General features: G+C 32.5%; 1 protein-coding gene across 3 annotated transcripts; it reads right to left on the bottom strand.

The window, feature by feature from the left end:
* Positions 1-7207: 7207 nt before the first annotated feature.
* Positions 7208-20067, bottom strand: LOC134255589 (uncharacterized). Of its 3 annotated transcripts, none has more exons than XM_062738119.1 (4): positions 19931-20067; positions 11764-11910; positions 11073-11157; positions 7208-8567 (listed from the first exon to the last, which is right to left on the bottom strand). In XM_062738119.1, exons 2-4 carry the CDS (start codon positions 11906-11908, stop codon positions 7931-7933), a joined length of 867 nt encoding a protein of 288 aa, XP_062594103.1. In that variant the 5' UTR covers positions 11909-11910; positions 19931-20067; the 3' UTR covers positions 7208-7930. The 3 variants fall into 3 exon arrangements, with proteins under 3 accessions (XP_062594103.1, XP_062594101.1, XP_062594102.1); XM_062738117.1 differs by having other exon boundaries at positions 7210-8567; positions 11758-11910; XM_062738118.1 differs by lacking the exon at positions 19931-20067 and having other exon boundaries at positions 7210-8567; positions 11758-12191.
* Positions 20068-21278: the final 1211 nt, after the last annotated feature.

Below are 21278 nucleotides of genomic sequence, written 5' to 3'. Positions count from 1 at the left end.
CAAACATGATGATTCTTCTGCTGCTTGGGTCATTTTTTTTGAACTTCTGTTCTCCTGCTTCTCCTTGTCACCCCTAGCCCAAAGAACACCCTCCATATTGACTGATCCGGGAAGCTTCTACGTCCATCCTCTACTGGATAGTTCCGGATCTGCCGTCCTTTCTCCTTACATTCTGCCAGCAATGAGTCATATTTTGCCGTCTTCTTCTCATGGGTTTTGTTGCATCTTTCTCCCCAGGAAACTGTCAGCTCTGTGACAATGATCTTCGTTGTACTTGATGACCACAGCATATCAGGCTTGAGATTAGTTGGAAATCATCTCTGGAAATGTCACTTTCTGACCTAGATCTACAGCCAGCTTCCAATCGCCTGCCTGGTTAACCATTCCGGAGGTCTTCTCTCTTTTTCGTCTTTTTACCTTCATTTACAAACAAGTTAATGAAACAAGAATATTAAGAGACTAGTTTAAAGTCATCATCTCGCAAGGACTATGGTCGATACAATGACCTTGTCAGTAAATATAAGTTTACTATCATTAAGTTAAATGGTGATGGAAGTTTTTCATACTATTTGTTATTTGAATGGACTTTTAAGCTTAAATACTGTTCGTCGTCCCCATGTTCCATTGGTCTGTACAGGCCAATTCATGATTTTTATAGCTTACGTTAACTATATCATTCTTTCGATTATTAGACCCGAAACCAATTCAATGTAAGTTTATATTTTACAAGTATGGCCTCGAATTTCTGATTTCTTTGCATTGTACAATCAGAATTATAGATATAGGAGAATCTTTCTGGAAAATGTTATCCTTGCTGTTTCAAATGAAGACAAATTTCCAGACGGACAAATAATGGCAATGGAACATCTAAGAACTATTCTTATATAAGGAATATAGGGCACAGTGAGCTACAATGAAGCGCATTGAAGTGGTAAAATTTTCCATTTGGATGAAACGTTCTGAGTCATGCTTTGACCCTCAATTATAACATAACGACACGCCCATTTCTTTAGAAACGAGAGAAAAATATTCGTCGTAATGTTTTAGGGCACCCCATTTTCCGCGACAAACAACATGAGTTACACTAAATTGAAGATTTTTAAATAAGAAAAAAATATAGAGAGAGTCCCCGCTTTTGTAAAACACGCATTGCAACGATTTTGTACATAATTATGATTTTATCATGTTTATTGGAGTTAGCATAACACATGTATCGGTCGAACACGTGCTTACTCGGGTTTATGCAGACCGTCAATTTGAGTGGCTACTATATTTATGGAATACCTGTTCCACAGGTATTCGATTGAATCATTTGACCGATTTTTCCTTTCTAAAGAAATGAGCGTGTCTTAAGATAGCTCAAAACGTTCCATCCAAACGGAAAATTTTACCACTTCAATGCGCTTCATTGTAGATGATCATGACCAGCAGAATCGAAAGACTTTATCTATTTGTTAGGCTGGCTGAAATTAATTCCATACGTTTGCCGTCTGCTATTAACTTCAAAATCTATGTGGAAGAAATGGAAAAAATAAAACAAACAATTCCTTCCAACAAATAAGTATTTATTCATCTACATAAATTGAAATACTGTCAATATATGGCTTATTGTACAATAATCATTTTCATGGCTCACTACTTGGTCCCTTGTTATTTTTATTGTATGTAAATGATGTGGCTGAAAATATGATATCTGTTTATAGATTATTTGCTGATGATCATTCTTTACAACAATGTTCAGATAATATTAATCATATTGAACAAAATCTTAACCAAGATCTTAGAATACTAGATGAATGGTCAAAGAAATGGTTATTAAAGTTTAACCCACAGAAAACCAAAGCAATATTTTTTAATTTAAAAAATGTACAGCATTTTCTTAAATTATCTTTTGACAATTGCCAATTGGAATATGTTACAGAACACAAACATCTTGGGATACTTCTGTCGTCCAACTTAGGATGGTCTGATCATATTGATATCATTATAAAGAAAGCATGCAAAAAACTGGGGCTTCTCAAAAAACTAAAATTTTACTGTGTCAAGAGATATTCTATCACAGATGTATATATCTTTTATTAGACCACAACTTGAATATGCAGTTGAAGTTTGGTCTGGATGCACAAAAACAGACATTGAGAACCTTGAAAAAGTGCAATTAGAATAGTTACTGGGCTTACAATTACTGCTTCAAGAAATTCATTATATTTGGAAACAGGTTGGGATCTATTGGAATACAGAAGAAATAGGGCAAAACTAATAACAATGTGTAAAATGCACAATAACTTAGTATACTTAATTTTATACAAAACTTAGTACCTGATACAAGAGGCGATTTCAGGATACACTACCCGAAATTCTTTAAATTATTCTTTGCCAAAATACAGATTAGATCTATATAATAAATCTTTTATTCCCGATACTGTTAGAAAGTGGAATTCCCTTAGTCTTAAAACAAGGGAGGCAACTTCTATCAAAATTTTTTAAAACCATCTGCAAAATAGTAATGTAAAACCTCAGAAATATTTTTCTTATGGAAAAAAGGTTTTTGAACGTAATTCATACAAGATTAAGACATAATTGTATTTTAAATTCTGACTTATATCGTTGTAACCTAATAACCAGTCCTAATTATTCTTGTGGACTACTAAAAGATGAATATCATTTGTTTTTTGATTGTAAATACAATGTAAAAGCAAGAAATTCCTTAATGAATAAGCAATTGTCATTTAATTATTTACATGTTATAGATGTAAATTTAATGCTATGGGGCTATGATTCTCTTACTATTGAACAAAATGCTGAATTTTGAAGACTATTCAAGCTTTATGATATGAATGTGGTCGTTTTTTCAAAATAAGTTTATCTCTCTCTCTCTCTCTCTTATTATCTCAAATTATATTTGAACATTTAAATTTTTTTTCTTTCTATTACTACGATGTATACAATGTATGTAGTAGACCATATGTATATATGTTTTCTATTTTGGCAATTTTACAAAATGTTGTATTAGGAGAGGACTATCTAAGTTACTGAACTTGTGTCCGATCCTTTTGGCTTTGTCAATAAAATATGTTCAATTCAATTCAATCATTTTCAGTAAAACTGTCACTTTAAATGATAGACTCACAGAGTGTTAAAATTTTGTCTATTTCTATGGAATGTTTCGATTTTTTTGCTAAAAATAATAGCAAAGCGGTACAGAAACTTTAAAAATGTTGACTTGTTTGCTTTTCAAAGTGCTAAATTAAATTTCTCCGACATCTAAGCGCGGGTGTAGAATATCAACTTTTTTTTGGACAGCCATTGACATACCAAGAAACATAACTCTTGATCGATCGCTGTTCATTATTTCCACCCTCTATCATCTTGACAATTTAAGAATATATCAAATATGAATAATTCATAGCAAATATTTATTGTCCCCCGCTTTCGCGAAAGCAAGGGAACATTAAATCTCATTCGTCTGTGCGTCTGTCCGTCTGTCTGTCTGTCTAGCTGTCCGTCCGTCACAAAAACCTTAACCTTGCCCATAACTTTTGATTTAGCTATGACTTTCATATTTCATTTGTGTATTCCTTGTTACAAGACCTTTCTTTCGGTACCACCAAATTTGACCTTTTGACCTTGACCTTGGAGTTTGACCCACTTTTACACAAAAATTCCAAACTTTTACTTTTACCATAACTTTTTAATGGTAGGTAGTAGGACTTTCATATTTCACATATCTATTCTTTGTAGCAAGACCTTTTATTGGACACCAACAACTTTGACCTTTTGACCTTGACCTTGGAGATTTCCGTACTTATGAAAAAACTTTAACCTTGACCATAACTTTTGAATGGTAAGGGCTAGGGCTTTCATACTTTATATATATAATTCTTGTGAGAAGACCTTTCATTGAATACAAAGAACTTTGCCCCTTTGACCCTGACCTTGGAGTTTGACCTACTTTTCAAAAAGTTTGACCTTGACCACAACTTTTGAACAGTAGATACCAGGACTTTCATATTTCACATATGTATTCTTTGTGGCAAGACCTTTCATTGGATACCAACAACCTTGACATTGGAGATTTTTGCACTTATGAGAAAACTTTAACCTTGACCATAACTTTTGAATGGTAATGTTAGGGCTTTCATACTTCACATATGTAATCCTTTTGAGAAGTCTTTTCATTGGATACCAAGAACGTTAACCCTTTGACCTTGACCTTGGAGTTCAGTGATAATTTTTAAATCGATGACATGATAGGGCGTTCATATTAGACACAAAATGTCATTAAAAAATGACATCTCACTCAAAAAGACACCGAAACCGGGGAACCACAATTCTTTGAAGTTGCTTGTTTTAAATTTTAAAAAAAATACACAACCTAAAGCTTTCATGGCTTAGGTAAAAAGCAAAACAAAATGAAAGTACATACAACTTATGCAAAAAAGTTTCAACAGGAAGATTTTCTACTGAGGAAAGGGATGGTTATGATTTCCGTGAGTGAAGAGTACTCGTCATTTAAGCAAATTAAGACAGTCAACTTTTTAAAGAGCAAAATAAACATTCAACTGTGAAAGTAAGAAAACTAAACATTTTTATAGCACTGCCAAATCATAATAATTCAGCAGGAAAATAAGACGGAACACGGGATGAAGGATCTATCGATCTGACTGCATGCAAAATCCACTTTTCATATTTTAAAATCCTTATAACATTTATTTCAAAAGTAAATAATACAAAATTTATGTTCATGTATTTTTTTTTTTTTTTTTTTTTTTTTTTTGTCTAGCGCATATCTGAATGAAAAATTACTCTTTATAAATCGACTTTAAATACACCGGTAACTAGCATCTCTTACTGTTATTCAATGACGTCATATTTTGATATTAATAAAATGCGTCCGCCCATTCTAAAAAAAGGCTCGGTGAAAATGGAAAATCCATACTTCTAAATTTTATATTTCTTTGTCACCACTAATAAGTCAATCTACAGTTTTAGTTTTAGTGCAGAATTATAACAAGGAAAATTTACAAAAATAATTCATGTATAAATTTTTTACATGTGTGCACTTTTGTTTTTCATATGGTGTTCCGATAGAACGATTTCAATCCCGTATAGAAGTAATTTCATTGGGGGGGGGGGGGGGCATGGTCATATATTTTCAATTGGGGGTATTATATCAACTACCAAAAATTCGTTGACAAACAATTTTAAAAAATTGTCATCAGGCGTTTCACTGAGGACCACATACATATATAGTAGCTATGTTTATAGAGTGTTATAAATCGGCAAAATTATTTTGGGGAGGCATACCCCCCCCCCTCTCCCCGGTGCCCCCTGGTTCCCACGACCATGCATTTGCAAAAGCGTAACCAATCTTTCCTACCACCTATTATATTATTGCAAATTACCCTATCGGGACACCATATTACTAATTCCTACATCTGAAAGCCTCAAATGAAATATACAGTCACATATTTTTCAATTTATTAATTTTTCTATGATTTGTCATATTTTACAAAAATGATCTTTCTATAATATCTTGATTTGCAAGTTTTGATTTGTTACATAGCAACGGATTTTAGTAAAGTCATAATCTTGACATAATACAAAATAAATTAGCAATACTTAATCTTTTTAATATAGGAAACATTTGACTGAACCATAGTGATAAAAGATGTCATGACTTCTCATATATACTCTTTTCACAATTTCATATAATTGTATATAAAGCACAGATTTCACTTATTTAAAATTCTTAATTACAAAAATTAATATAGAAATTCAAATTAAACAGTACTAGGAATTTAACTGAAATAAATAAATGTTACACTACAAACAATTATTTCAATAATCCATGAACGTAAAATTCATTTTCATATAAAACTTTTTTTTTAATTACATCTCAACTTATGAAAAGAACACCTTAAACAACCTATTTTGAAAGATATGCTAGGGTATACGAGCATCCGTGAAATGAAATGGATTTATGCTGCATGTCATGGTAATATAATTTTACATTGGTATTTAGTAGCAGATAACTCTAGAATTTAGTAAATCACAGAGGAGATGACTCCAAAATTTGATTAATAACTATTAGAGGATACCTCAGAAATTCAATAAATCACTAAACTTTGTCTCTAACCTTAAAAAAAACAAATAATAAATGTCTATGGACATAGCCTCCTTCTGCCTAAGTTAAGGATTTTTTAAAATTATGTTTAAGGTGCATTAACCCTCATTTATTGTAAGTTTTACTTTTTAATATGCTAATGATTTCCAAAAAAAAATCTTAAATGTATGATTAGAATACACACAATTTAAGCATATTTAATGAGAGGCAAACATTGACAGAAATATTGCCCTTTCATTTCAATTTTACTGGACTTCTTTATAAAGGAGTAATAATTATTTTATCCCAGTTAGAGTTATCTGTCTTATCAGATGTCAATAAACCTTAAGCTGTAGGAGTGGGATAGCACTATCTGGGATGAGTGAATGCTGCATTATTACTTGTTATCTTCCAAATTCAATTCAAAATTTAAATCTTCAATAACATATATTCTTAAAAATAAGATTAAGTCACTGGAGAAAAATAGAGGGAATTTTTTTTTAAGTCTAACACAAGGAATATGAAATATTGAATTATGTTTATTATGCTAAGAATAAAGTATTGGTCAATAAAATAAATTCTCCTCACGGCAGAAATATATCCTATATAAGAAGAAAATAAAGTATGAAAGGTATATAGTATACTTTATCATACAGGTAAATTTAATACAGACTATATGCGGATTCCCTAAACTGAAAAAAAGCAGGGATTTAATATTTTACAACTGAAAAAAAACTTAAGGAAGTACTAATTTAATGGGGCTTAATGGGCTAAGTATGTTAATTGTTGATAAAGGAAAAATTAGGATGAAAGCAACCATACGAAGTATTGATTTAATGCTAATTCTGGATTTAACAAATATCCACTTGTAAATTTTTCCAGAAATGTTGTTGAACTTTCACTTTTCCTCTAAGCATCCTTCAAAAACACATAATAACTGTTAATTAATAAACAACTGCAAAACAAATTATAAACAATATAATATTTACTGCATTAGTAGCTTAGGAATATTTTTTACAAATAATTCATTGTCAATAACATCGCAACTTGTCGTATTTTCTTTTGAATTTTGTGAAATTGCAAATACAGTCAACTTTTTTATAAAAATCATTTTTTTAAAAATTAACATCTGAAGAAAAATAAACTCTAGAATTCTTTACTATAGTTGGGTATTACAATTCATAATTCAAGGTTATTAAAGATTCGATTTTTTGTGTTATGGTTTTCTGGATTTGAAAAGACATAGAAAGGTGAAAAAATGTTCATTTTCACAGTGTAATACCATGCAACAATTTTTTAATTGCAAAATTTGCCATTTGAAATCTGTCAGTGATTAAACAAATGCCTTGCATATTCACAGTGACATTTCCACCTGTGGATTCAGTTATTTATCTAAAATTCACATCCCATAAACAAGGTTTAAATAACACATACATGTAATTATATTAATGTATATCAATCAAAAAAACATCCAAAAACTGACTTAGTGGCTCATCCACAAAGTAAAAAAAAAACATCACTTCATTTACTGCACACATCCTATAAATTCATCATTTCATTGAAACCAATTAACATGCAATATGAATTCACTGCTTCGACCGTTACATGGTGTGAATTTCTGAGTTTTGTAGCTGATACCATTTGAATTTATTTGTTCATCCACAGTATCCAAGTACCGGTATTCATCAGATCATCTGCTTCATTATATGATATAAGTTCATCATCCTCACTTATGTATTCTGATTATTTCATATCACTTCTTAATCCTTTTGCTTTCACCGGTTAATCCATTAAGGTCCCATTTAATTAATTAGTAAAATCTTCCTAAGAGTCCACTGGTTCATAAAAATCTTGGGGTTCCTCAACTGGTGTAGATTCTGGTACAAGTTCAAGATATTTATTCTTTCCATACATGTTCACATAATCGATGGCCGAACAAGTTGATGTTACACTATCTTCTAATGGATTTCTGGGAGGGGCTTTCCAGACTTTAGAATTTGGCGTACTCTTCCTTTCATCACAAATATAATACTCAGAACCTTCTCCAGTGGAATACAGTTTAGCTGTGTTGGGTTTAGGGGCCACATAAAAGTCATCCGTAAACTCCACTTTTTGAGATGCATTCCCTTTTCGGGGTGTATTTACATAACCAGGCTCCTTCATATTATGACTAGGGGGAGGCGCTAGCTCCGTTTCACTCTTTAACTGTTTTCTTTTAGAAGGAGCATTTTCATAATCCACTGAGGAGGTTGAAGGTGGATCAGGGGCCATGAAGGCAGGACAAGATGGTGCCTCAGGTTCTATGGAAACTGTTGAGGTCGGGTCTTTCTCGTAATTGCGTCTTTCCTTTTTCTTCTTTTTCTTGCTCTTTTTACTGGCTTCTAATGCTATCTTGTCAATATCCTCAGGGTTAGGGAGAGGGTTAGGGGGTGGTTTATTCTTCTTCTTCAAATATCGACCTCTGTAAAGTATCATAATAATAGAGAAATCATGACAATGATGCTGGTAGGTGATAAGAAATTGGACAAAGCTATTTGATCTCGATATATCGAATCATGCAAGCTTTTTAATAACCTGTCAACAGATTGATGCTATGTTCAAAGTTTGCTGTCCATATTACATATATTGCTATTAATTAATTTTATTTGATGAAAATATTTCTAAATAAACAATAGTCAATTTTTGCAAAGGAACAAACACTTTTTTCAAGTGAAAGTTTATTATTCTCTCCCCACCCTAACAAATTAAAAGTGAAGTGTTTAAATGCTGATATACAAGAATGTATATATTTTATGTAGAACTAGAACAAACTAGATTGTACAGGAAATGTATATATGTAAGAAACCTTTCTTAGTTACATAAAAGTGCTTCACCTCCCATATTAATTTACAAAGTGATCCCTATATGTATACAATGCATGGCAACACGAAATTCTCAAGGTAGGGCCATCTTTAAACAAGAGGCCCATGGGCCACATCGCTCACCTGAGCACTAAGGGTAGAAAAAAAGTAGAAAATGGCTTTTTATTGTAAAGTTTAAATCCAAAAGTAGTCCCATGACCAATCATGGATTTGCTATTTTTTATAAAATGATTTTTAAAGAATCTTCCTATATATTTCTTAAAAAACTTTGGTCAGCCATTTTGGCCCCGCTCTACCCCTGGGGGTCATGATTTGAACAAATTTGAATCTACACTACTTGAGCATGCTTCCATATAAATATGATGAATTATAGCTTTGTCATTCTTGAGAAGAAGATGTTAATTTAAAGAATTTTCCTATATATTTCTATATATACTTTGGTCGGCCATTTTGGCCCCGCCCTACCCCCGGGGGTCATGATTTGAATAAACTTGAATCTACACTACCTGAGCATGCTTCCATATGAATATGATGAATTATGGCTTTGTAGTTTTTTAAAGAATTTTCCTATATATTTCTATGTAAAACTTTGGTCGGCCATTTTGGCCCCGCCCTACCCCGAGGGGTCATGATTTGAACATACTTGAATCTACATTACCTGAACATGCTTCCATATAAATATGATGAATTATGGCTTCGTCATTCTTGAGAACAAGATTTTTAAAGAATTTTCCTATATATTTCTATGTAAAACTTTGGTCGGTCATTTTAGTCCCGCCCTACCCCGGGGGGTCATGATTTGAACAAACTTGAATCTACACTACCTGAACATGCTTCCATATAAATATGATGAATTATGGCTTTGTCATTCTTGAGAAGAAGATTTTTAAAGAATTTTCCTATATATTTCTATGTAAAATTTTGGTCGGCCATTTTGGCCCCGCCCTACCCCCGGGGGTCATGATTTGAACAAACTTGAATCTACACTACCTGAGCATGCTTCCATATAAATATGATGAATTATGGCTTCGTCATTCTTGAGAAGATTTTTTAAAGAATTTTCCTATATATTTCTATGTAAAACTTTGGTCGGCCATTTTGGCCCCGCCCTACCCCCGGGGGTCATGATTTGAACAAACTTGAATCTACACTACCTGAGCATGCTTCCATATAAATATGATGAATTAAAGAATTTTCCTATATATTTCTATGTAAAACTTTGGTCGGCCATTTTGGCCCCGCCCTACCCCCGGGGGTCATGATTTGAACAAATTTGAATCTACACTACCTGAGCATGCTTCCATATAAATATGATGAATTATGGCTTTGTCATTCTTGAGAAGAAGATATTTAAAGAATTTTCCTATATATTTCTATGTAAAACTTTGGTCGGCCATTTTGGCCCCGCCCTACCCCGGGGGGTCATGATTTGAACAAATTTGAATCTACACTACCTGAGGATGTTTCCCTATAAGTTTCATCTTTCCTGGCCCAGTGGTTCTTCAGAAGAAGATTTTTAAAATATGCCACCAAATTTTCATTAATTCCCAATTATCTCCCCTTGAATGAGGGCGTGGCCCTTCATTTGAACAAACTTGAATCCCCTTTATCCAAGGATACTTTGTGGCAAGTTTGGTTGAAATTGGCCCAGCGGTTCTTGAGAAGAAGTCGAAAATGTGAAAAGTTTACAGACAGACGAACAGCTAGACAGCTAGACGGACGCCGGACAAAATGTGATCAGAAAAGCTCACTTGAGCTTTCAGCTCAGGTGAGCTAAAAATTGTTTGGTTGCCCTGTCTGAACAGACTGACTAAAAATGGCCCAACTCAAAACTTTTTTTTAACATTCCAGGATGCAATTCTTTTTCCCTTTTTACTCCTCTTATCCCATCAACAAAATGTACAAATTTTCTGGAAAAAATATTTGCCCACCTACCTTAGGCGACCCAGTAATTTTACCTTGAGTCGGGAGAAGGCAAACAAACGTTATTTTAAAGATGTGGCCTAGTTTGCACAATTTTTTTTCAGAAAATAGGCTTGATAAAAAACATTTTTCTAATTGAAATAAAATTGTCATTGTGACATGTTTTTGTAATTTGTCTGTACCTCAGAAACAGAGCTGTGAGTGAAGCTAAGATGACAAACAGCAAGCTGCCTATGACTACTCCAACCACCATCCCAATGTCTGATCCTAGTAAAGACACCAAACAAACAGTGACAAAACTGACTGTATATTGATACACAGATGAAAATATCAAGTTATAGTAAATAGTTGACTGTTCTATGGGCCATATTACTTCTAGGGGACATTTTTGCTAAAATTGAAATAAATACTGTAGAAGTACTTTTTTCCGCGTGGTATTAATTTACACTATGTACGCGGACACAAATTTTCCATGGAAATTTGTCCAAGCGTACTTAATATAAATGTAAGGCATATAGTGATGATCTAAGAAATCCGTGTAATTATTTACTCACGGATTAAACAGAAATTGAGATTCCGCGGAATTAAGACCCCGTGGAAAAAAGTACGTCTACAGTATCTATAAATAAATTCCAGGGATATACTACATGGAGTGAATTGCTGCTTTCCTATTAAACCTTGTTTCATGGCCTTTGAAATTCAACACTAAAATCCTTAAAGTAAGGAATATGTCAGTTTTTCCCTACAGTTTCATCATATTTAACACATTAAGGTTTGACTGTGTCTTTAAGTTTTAATATATAAAAAGTCATGAAAAAAAAAATCACTCATTCAAATTAAAAACACTGAATATTTTATCTTGGATACCTTTACTGACAGATGAGTTGACAGCCACTGCCTTCGTGGTGGTTTGTACCTGAGTCGTTGCTTCTGTGGTGGTTGTAACCGGGACAACGGTGGTGACATTTTCTATGGCTACTGAAATGTTCCTGGCAATAAATGTTGTTGTATCTGTCATGGCTAGATAAGAAGAAAAGGGGGATGAAAATTAACAATTAATCAGCAAGAAAACACACTGAGATAACATCCTTAGCTATTAGACACTAGGGTTAAAATCATCACAGATACTTTCCGATGAATCATTTAGATCACCAGGAAGAAGGCTCTTTACAGTACAAGCCCTCTGTATGGTCACAATACTACAGTAATCCTAGCCAACTTAGTCAGGATTGTCAAACCCCCTCAATTAGTACACTGCGTGTTCCTAGATCACAAAGTGTACATCCTTCTATTTTCTGCAACCCTAGCTCTAGATTCATGATATATTCAACACAGTTTCCTGTTCAGAGTAATTCTCCAAAGGAAAAAGAAAATATTTTTGGGTTTGTGTTAAGGATGGCAAAATCCATGAATCAATCTTTTAAAAAAAAAAATTAAATTCTATATTTAACATTTCCTTTTAGAGGAAATGTGTATTTACAGTGAAGTTCACATGCATCAGGGTCAAAAAAGGAAGTATTGCTGGTCTACAATGCACAATTAAGTATTATTTGATTGTCTCATTATTGTTGCTAATAACCCTTGTAAACACAAAGTCATGTGTGTAATGGATGTAATATGACCTAGGATGCACATGCATGCATGTCCATAAGTCCTTCGTGGTGAAATTTATGTTGTATGCCATAAATTGTGTCATCAAATTTACAGCTCTGACATTAACATTACCACACGTATGTACAGACACCTTGTTAATTAATGAAAATATAATTAAAGGACAGGGTTCGACATTCGCGCTCGTCACCTCGTCATTTCCACCCAGAAATGATTTCGGACGACCTGATTTTCAGTCTGGCTCGCCCAAATGACGACCTGGGACAAGTTGGGAATATTTAATAATGATGTTTAATTTTTTAAAATAAACTTCAAAAGACACTGAAAACATATTTTCCAGTAACAAAACCAATTTACCCATTCAACATGTTCAAATTGCAGCTGCATAGATTTTACTTCCTGCGAAATCTGCGTTCGCGTTCGATCAATCAGCTGATGCAATTTTTACTAAAAGTCTTTCATAAAGTTTTATTTGAGATATAAAATATGCCAACTTAGTCAACAATCACCTGAAATATAAATAGTAATAATAATCATCATTGTAACATCTTGCATTCCCCTACAACTTTTTGATCATCTGATGATCGTTTTCTGCTGCTAGAAAGCCATGTTGGGTGTCCACTGTAATATAACACCTGATTAATTCATTCCAGGGTTATTCGACCCTATTTATTTAGGCCTTCATGACAAGTGAAAATGAATGTTTTAAGCTACAAACTTTAGCATTCTGCATGTCTGATTCTGCTTATATTTTTGCTTGATAAAGTACTAGAAAACATCTTTACATTCCAAAAATGTCTTGTTTACATTTTTTAATACAAAAAACACAACTTCTGTTAATTATCTTAACAAATTTTAAACAATTGCACTTTAAGTTAACTTTTGTTTCCTTTGATATTTTATTTGGACGAAAAATTCATTCGGGCAACCTGTAATCATACCAAGGTTGCCCAAATGGCGAGATCAAATTTTGACGAGTGTGGAACCCTGAAAGGAGGACTTACTTTCTACAAAAATACATGGATGTGAATTTTAAAAAAAGGGTTGATATATAGTCTACTTACACATTTATTTCCTTATTAAATCAAATGAGTTATTTTTATTTCCAAGTTTAATCTAACTTTCATAAATTTCAAAAAGACATTGTACACTATTGCATAAAAAAAATTATGTGAATGTTCCAGGCTTGGGGTAATGCTAATTGTAATGGTAATGCATTGCAATGCATTACATGAACTCAAAGTAATGCTAGTAATGTGTAATGCCCAAAAAATTGCATTACATGTAATGGTAATGTAATGCATTACTTCATAAAATCCAGTGTAATGCTGGCATTACATAGCATTATTTTGCAAGATGTACCTATTTTAAGAAATTGACATGGATGATGGAAATTACTGTTTAGGTTTGATTTATTTATTATTATTTCTTTCTTTTTTTTTTTTTGGCAAATGATGCTACTGAATAAAAGTGTTAACCTATTTAGATATAACATTTCTGTATCTATTTAAATACACCTTTAAATTTATTCTGTTGAAAGTACACATATCTTACATTTAAGTTTTCAAACTTATTTCAGCTAAAAATTGATTTCAAAGAATTAAATGAAATTGTTTTAATAGTTTTAAAAGATCTTTTTTTTTTAGATCACATATGAGATACACTAATTAATGTACAGTGTAAACTGATAACTGCCACCTTTTAAATAGCTTGATTGTCATCAAAACACACTAAGCCTCTGGGTTATATAACAATTAAAACAATGCATTGTTTGGAGAAGTGCTCCAAATTACCAGTCCTTTTCTCCTGACTGTGTTCCCCATTTTCAAAAGGTGAGTTATTTCCCCTGAAGGGAACTCTTTTACTGTGTTTAATACGCATGCGCTATAAATAAAGTCACTTCCGCGGACGTTCTTGATGTAAACATGTTCATGGTGTAATGCCTTTGTCATATGGAAAAATGTTATTGTGTTTGTGAATAAAAAGAAATCTTAACTGATTCGTATTTTTTTTTAATTGCCCACTCATAGTCTCTTTCTGGATTTGTATTAATCTGTATAGTACTATAATAAGGTGCTGTGTGACCCCCCCCCCTTTACAAAAAAAAATCGAAACAAATTACTGATAAAATGCTGATACATATTCGAATAGGCCTATTTAAAAAAAAAACAAAAGCTAATTTTCGGTAGTGGATGTTCTGCAGACGGATCATCATTATTTACAAAATGTGCGGAACAAATTTTTAGTTATAAAGTTTTTAAGAATTAATCTAGCCTGCTGCAGCCATATTTTCTTTGTATCTCTAGGAATTTTTTGGAGACTGATGACATGTCCATCTACAGTATTACCTCTGACATTGCTGCATATACAGCAGTAGTTCGTCTTCCGCGACCGATACCAAGAAACTGCGTTTTTGCTCGATTTTATGTCATAATATAGAACTTTTACATGTACTTACAAGAACACATTTGGTGACAATTAAAGGCCTATTTCATTTGAATTAACCGTGTTTCTAGAATTTTTTATTAGTAAAATAATTGATTCATTGTATAGTATTAAAAATTTGAATGGAATTCTAAATGAATAATTTAATCTCATGTGCTCATGGAACGAAGAAAGACTAATTAAAATAGCATCGACCTGAATTGGTGTTACATATGTCGTATAAAGTCTAAGCTGCATTTAATCAAAGTTTTAGTGTAGGATCTAAGCATATGTACATGTATATTCCCGAGTAAAATACACATTTGTTTTAGATCAGAGAATTGAGAGCAGAAACACGAAATTGATACAATAATTTCCTAGCGTATTTCTCGTTAATTAACGGAAAACATCCTTTTCTCAAGTGTTATTTATTTTTTTAAAGTGTGTAAGAGAGAGAGAGAGAGAGAGAGAGAGAGAGAGAGACCCCGTGTAACTGACATACATGTACATCTGTGAAGAAATATATATACAGTAATTTTATTGAATTCACAATTAATAATTCTAATAATTTTTAATTTTCACAACTATGGTTCATATTCAACTGTTCAACCCATTTGCATATTCGTTCTCTGTACCTTTACGCACGGGGGGGGGGTGTCAAGGGGCTTAGCCCCAGCCCCACTTTTTCCCAATATTACTTTTTCTATTGAAAATTTTCATTGATAGACAGGTTGCCACCCCCCCCCCCCACACACACACACACACACACAGTTTATACTACGGTAAAGTTATATAAGGGGAATGTAGTATTGTATGCCAAGGAACTGGTACTGAAATAAGTAGCTTTTTCAACTTTGGGCAAGTTTTTTCTTCGCTTGTCAACTTTTCCAGGTAAGAAAAAAATATTTCTTTGGCTACCCCCCCCCCCCCCTTTTAAAGACGATGCTACATGCCTGGCTAATTCGTATAGCTTTCTAGAAAGGGGGGGGGGGCTAACAGACCCTTTATAAAATAATTTATTATCTAAAAAAAATGCAAACCATTTCCTTCTTTTAAAATTTTTAAATACAGCGTGTAAGTTGATCACTATTTTGTTGAATTATCGTATTGCGTAGTCCGCGGAAGTTAGGCTAGTGTAGAAGAGTTCCGATTTTGAGGGGAGATAACTCACTTTTGAAAATGGGGAATAACACATTAATTAAGCTGGTCTAGCTTGTGCTGACCATGAAAATTCCACTGTACCAAAGAAAATAGAAGCCATGCAGGCATTCTATGTTTCACTGTGCTTAGCAGATCATAATGTACATCCTGTCTACTTCTTCAAAATGTTTGTCAATGCATTTATTTTTTTCATAATGTACTAATCAAAATAGCCTATATGCTTTATTATTAGATATTTAAGGCAGGGGTTAAAGTGCCCCAAAAGTTAAATTACTTCATGACTTCAATAGTTCCACAAAAAGTGGATAAGTAAGTAAGTAAGTAAGTAAATTTTATTTAAAGTCGGCATTGTATACAATACATAACAATTAAGAAACATGAGCTCTGTAGAGCTCTTAAACCGACTATCACAGTTAAAATATCACAGGAAAACATTTACAGCATAAATTAACATGCAAAAACACATGTACATATATACACATACAAATGACAAATAAAACGAATTTAACAAATTATAAGAATTTATTATTTCATTAGAATAAGTTAAAGAAAAAATAGACAAATTGAAAAGCAATACGATTGCATTAAGAGGAACAAAAATAAATATAACGTGAGTATTATAAATAAATAAATAAAAGTTATATGATAATAATAAAAATTAAGCACTAAGTTTAATCCATAAATTCAGATAAAAAAATAACTAAATGTATTATTAATAATAATTATAATAAATAAATAAATAAATTTGAAAGTTTAGAAAATTAAAAATTCACACAGACATGATAGCTAAACCAAATTTGATAAAGAAGAAGGGGAAAAAAATAACTAAAAAAAAAAAAAAAAAAATAATAATAATAACAGTAATTTAAAAATAATTTATGTTCGTCATCAATACACATCCTGCCTAGTGATTGGGTCAATCCCTACCTACATAGGCAAGATATGCATTGTTGTGAGGGTAAAGAAAAAAGAAATAGTAAAAGAAACACTAGAAAACTATGAAATAAAATGAGTTGGTATCATCAAAGCAAATGAAAGATTTCAAAAATAAATGAAAATTCAGCTGTTTCTAAACTAAGTGAATAAATAACAGATAAATATTGTCTCATCAGCTATGCAGCCCCACGCTGTTGTTTCTGCAGGAACTGCATTTGCATTTTTCCCCCGTCCATGTCTCAATGAAAGTTTTAAATTGGCTGAGGGTGGAAAGTTCCCTAGCATGATTTGGTAGAGAATTCCACAACGTAGCAGCCGCATAGCTGAATGACTGTTTTCCATACCTAGTGGTTCTTGGCCTAGGTAATTCGAGAGTCTTTTGATACCTAAAATTGTATGTGGAATTTCGCTGTTGAACTAAATCTTGCAGGAACAGTGGGCTTTGATTGTTTATAATTTTGAACTTTGCAGTGGATATTGTACATGTGTTATAAAACTGACAATTCAGAACTTTGAACTTTCTTTGATTGTAAGTTAATGACATTGTAATATATACAAAAACTTGAAATCAAATTTGATCCAGATATCATTTATCAAGTTTAGTTTTGAAGGGGTTAGATACATGCTTCTGAAAAAAATATTGCAAAGTTTTGTATAAAATTCTATTTTTAAAAAACCTCAAAAAGTAATGGTAATGCATTACTTTACTAAAGTAATGGTAATGTAATGCATTACTTTAAGAAAATAGAGTAATGGTAATGGTAATTTAATCTAATAATGCCCAAATTGTTGAAGTAATGGTAATGGTAATGCATTACTTTCAATGTAATTCACCCCAAGCCTGGTCAATGTTCTAATTCTACTTTTTCACATTGAATGTAACACTGAATTAATCTGACTGAGGTTCTAACATCAGAAATAAAATATTTCAATAAAGAACTGTCTTTTTTTTCTTGCATTATTAAAGCGTGCAATTAAAAGAGAGTGTAATATATACAAGTAATCATGTAAGCAGCTCGATAAATTTTTATTATGTCCATGTGCAAAGAGGATCCAGGGATTAAAAGTGTGCATACCACAGACACTTAGTCTCAGTAAAAAAAAAAAAGTTTACCCCATAATGATGATAAATATCATTTACTATTGGGTAATCTTTTTTTTACAGAAACAAGTGCCTGTAATGCATACCACCGGGATTGCGGTCTAGCTGAAATATTTGTGATGACATAATTTACCTGAAAGAGAGTTGATAAAAAAGTTACCTGGGCAGGTAAAATATTTGTTTGTGAGTTTATCCTCCATTAATTGTAGACATCTCCAGTTATTATCAGTTAGGACGGTGGACTTAATGACTGGAACAGTATGTGTGTGGTTAACTGTCTCACCCTGTCTATTATTAACCCCCAAAACCAGGAAACAGGGCCTCAAGTTTATAGGGGGATTATTAGTCTGGTTTTTGATGGGGATCTAACATTTTAAGGGGGTTTATTCAAGGTGGAGATTATCATTGCTAATCTTAATGGCAAACAAGCCAGTTAGGACATCAATTTATCAAATTCTTCTAGTGTAAGAAAACTAAAATACAATTTTTGATGAGTAACTTTACTGAAAATTACAGATGAACAGATTGGTTTTTTTTCTAACTTTATGGCTTTAAGAGAAAAAAATGCTCCTTTGTTGAACAATAAACCATTTACTGTGAGTACTGAATGATCTTAAAAGGGTTTTTGTAGTGTTATAATGTACGTATAACCAGGACATTTCTATTTGCCATAGGGCAAAGTCAAATTTATCCTTAATGGAAAAAAAAAAATCAGTCGATTTATTCAACACCTACAACATTCAGATATATATATGTACATATGAGTTAAGACACACCCAACTTTTACTTTAAAGTTTATCAAATTTTCAAATATCAAGGGTGGGAAGAGGGGATCAAGCCACTTACATATAATTAATATAACTTAATTAAGGATTCTCAATATCAAACTATTTGCATCATAAGGGAGAAAAATTATATATGAAGTTATTGAACCTTACAGAATAAAAGGAAATGAAATTTTTTATTTAAAAAAGAGCTTTGCTTCAAAGTCTCTATTAATCTTGTCAAATTTTTCCAAGCTTATTTATTAAATAAACTTAAATTGATAAACGTTGAAGGAATCTTATGATATTCTTTGATGAATCAATGTAACCCATTAATTAGGAATGAAAAAGAAGCTCATGACAGCTGCAAAGAATTACCAGATAAATCAAATTACAGAAAGAAAAGAAAATTCTGTAATATATCAGTTTGTTGTATTTTTCCTACCTATACATCTTCCACTTTGTAATCACTAATGTTTTCGTTAGCAGTTAACATGAAAAATTAATTACACACATACTGAACCAGTTGACTGTTAAAAATAAAACAAGGAAAACGTACGGGTAGAAAAGGAAGAATTCTGCTTTCTATTTATTATTTATCAACAGGAAACCAAACACACTATTAAATTTAAAAATAAACTCTATTAAAAAATCAGTAATGTGACTAAATATTAATGAATTTAAAAAAACAAATGCAGGAGAATAGAAAATATTTAAAAGTTTACATTGTACCCTTGATAAGGGTTTAAATATAGAAATACTTTCTAAGAAACAAAACCAGGATCTAAAGGCCCATCCTGCAAGTTTCACGTTTTATATAGGTATTTACTTTTTTTTTTAAATAATAAGTTCACTTTTAAAGACTCAAACAAACCTCTACGAGGAACAATTCTTAAAAAAATATTTGAAACAAAACTTAACATCAATGTAAACAAAAGGCAAATAATTGTAAACAACTTGAAAAATTGACCTACATGCCTGGTCAAACCAAGGCAACTGGGGCCATAAATTAACACTACAGCACGTGTGCTAATTAACTCACCTGGACGAGAATAATCATGAGATTGTCACACACATCACATTATTTCCCTGATTCAGGTAGACATAAATACGAGAAACACCTGACGTCGGAGAGCAGCGAATAACCGACCGAGTTGTTGTTCAATAATAAGGAAGTAAAATAGGTGAGTGCTTCGAAGGTTATCGTTCTTGACTATCACACATTTCAAATAGAGTTGTCTTTCTTTATTCAGCGATGTGGGGATGAAAACGGGCAAAAGAAATACGCACGCTAACTTTCCATTCTCCCCTACATTTTGGAACCATTTAATTCAAAATGAATAGCAATTTGGCCATAAAATCTTTGTTTAATACAAAGAACAGTTCAATGGTAATTGATGAATTGTCTTAACACCAGCGCAGCCGCTAAACAGTAAATTATCCATAATTCCAGCGCTTGGAAAAAAAAGGGGGGGGGGGTAGACGATATTTTCCATTGAAATAAGAGTTTCAGGCATCACCATATTTTGAAATAGTCTTGGATATGATTAAATATTCCTTATATCTTTTCTTTTGTCTTAGGCAAATAAATAAAACATGAAGATATCAATAAAATATAATGTTTCAGTTGTAAATCGCTTTGAAGTTGGTGGAAAATAAACTTTTTTATCGTTTTTTGTCAATAAACATATGTTCCCCCCGTGTCACACAAAAAACTTTGGCATGAATTTGTGAAATAACATTCCATATTACCTGTAAAAAGGAATTTTTGTGACACGGGGGGGGGAGATGTTTTAAACAGGCGCGGATCCAGAAAATTTTTTTCAGGGGGGGTCCACCCCAGTTAAAAAAAAAATCCAATCCCAGAAATTTCTTGACAAGCAAAAAAAAAAAAAAAAAGAAAAAGAAAAATAAACTCGTACAAACGTCAAAAACCTATTTCGTGGGGTGGGGGGGGGGGTGTAGTGGCCTCAAATCTTTCACTTTTCATACCCATTTCACACATATTCGAGTTTACCAGGGGAGGTCGGCGTTTACCAGGGGGGTCCATGGTAACTTTTTTCTTGTTTTAGTATATACATTTTTTAAACTGGTAAATTCCAGGGGGGGGGGGGGGGGGTCCTGACCCCCCCGACCCCCCTCTGCGCATGTTAAAAATATTTTCCGTTTTCTGTTGATTACTATAGTGAAAAACACAAGTTTTATAAAAATTTTGGAGTTATATCTCTTTGTTTTCCCAAATAAGTAATGTTTTATGAAAATCCATATAATTATCTATAAAAATTATTAAAAATTCATCAGATATGTTAACTTTTGAATATTGACTCGGAGGTAGGCGGGAGAACAATACTATCGTTCGCAGTTCTTTACGATCCTCCCAAAGCTATATT

This window comes from Saccostrea cucullata, unplaced genomic scaffold (genome assembly GCF_032062105.1).
Source record: "Saccostrea cucullata isolate Sc308-1 unplaced genomic scaffold, CSIRO_AGI_Scuc_v1 ctg1297, whole genome shotgun sequence".
Taxonomy (NCBI): Eukaryota; Metazoa; Mollusca; class Bivalvia; order Ostreida; family Ostreidae; genus Saccostrea; species Saccostrea cuccullata.
Note: the sequence above shows the minus strand (reverse complement) of the source record. Positions and strands in the feature narration are given on the sequence as shown.

What these genes read in the sequence shown, in the direction of transcription:
- LOC134255589 (XM_062738117.1), bottom strand. Translation starts at nt 11,908, where the DNA reads ATGACAGATACAACAACATTTATTGCCAGGAACATTTCAGTAGCCATA. An exon ending in CAACTCATCTGTCAGTAAAG is followed by an intron (nt 11,158 to 11,757) that starts GTATCCAAGATA and finishes TGTCTTTACTAG; the next exon opens with GATCAGACATTGGGATGGTG. An exon ending in CTCACAGCTCTGTTTCTGAG is followed by an intron (nt 8,568 to 11,072) that starts GTACAGACAAAT and finishes GATACTTTACAG; the next exon opens with AGGTCGATATTTGAAGAAGA.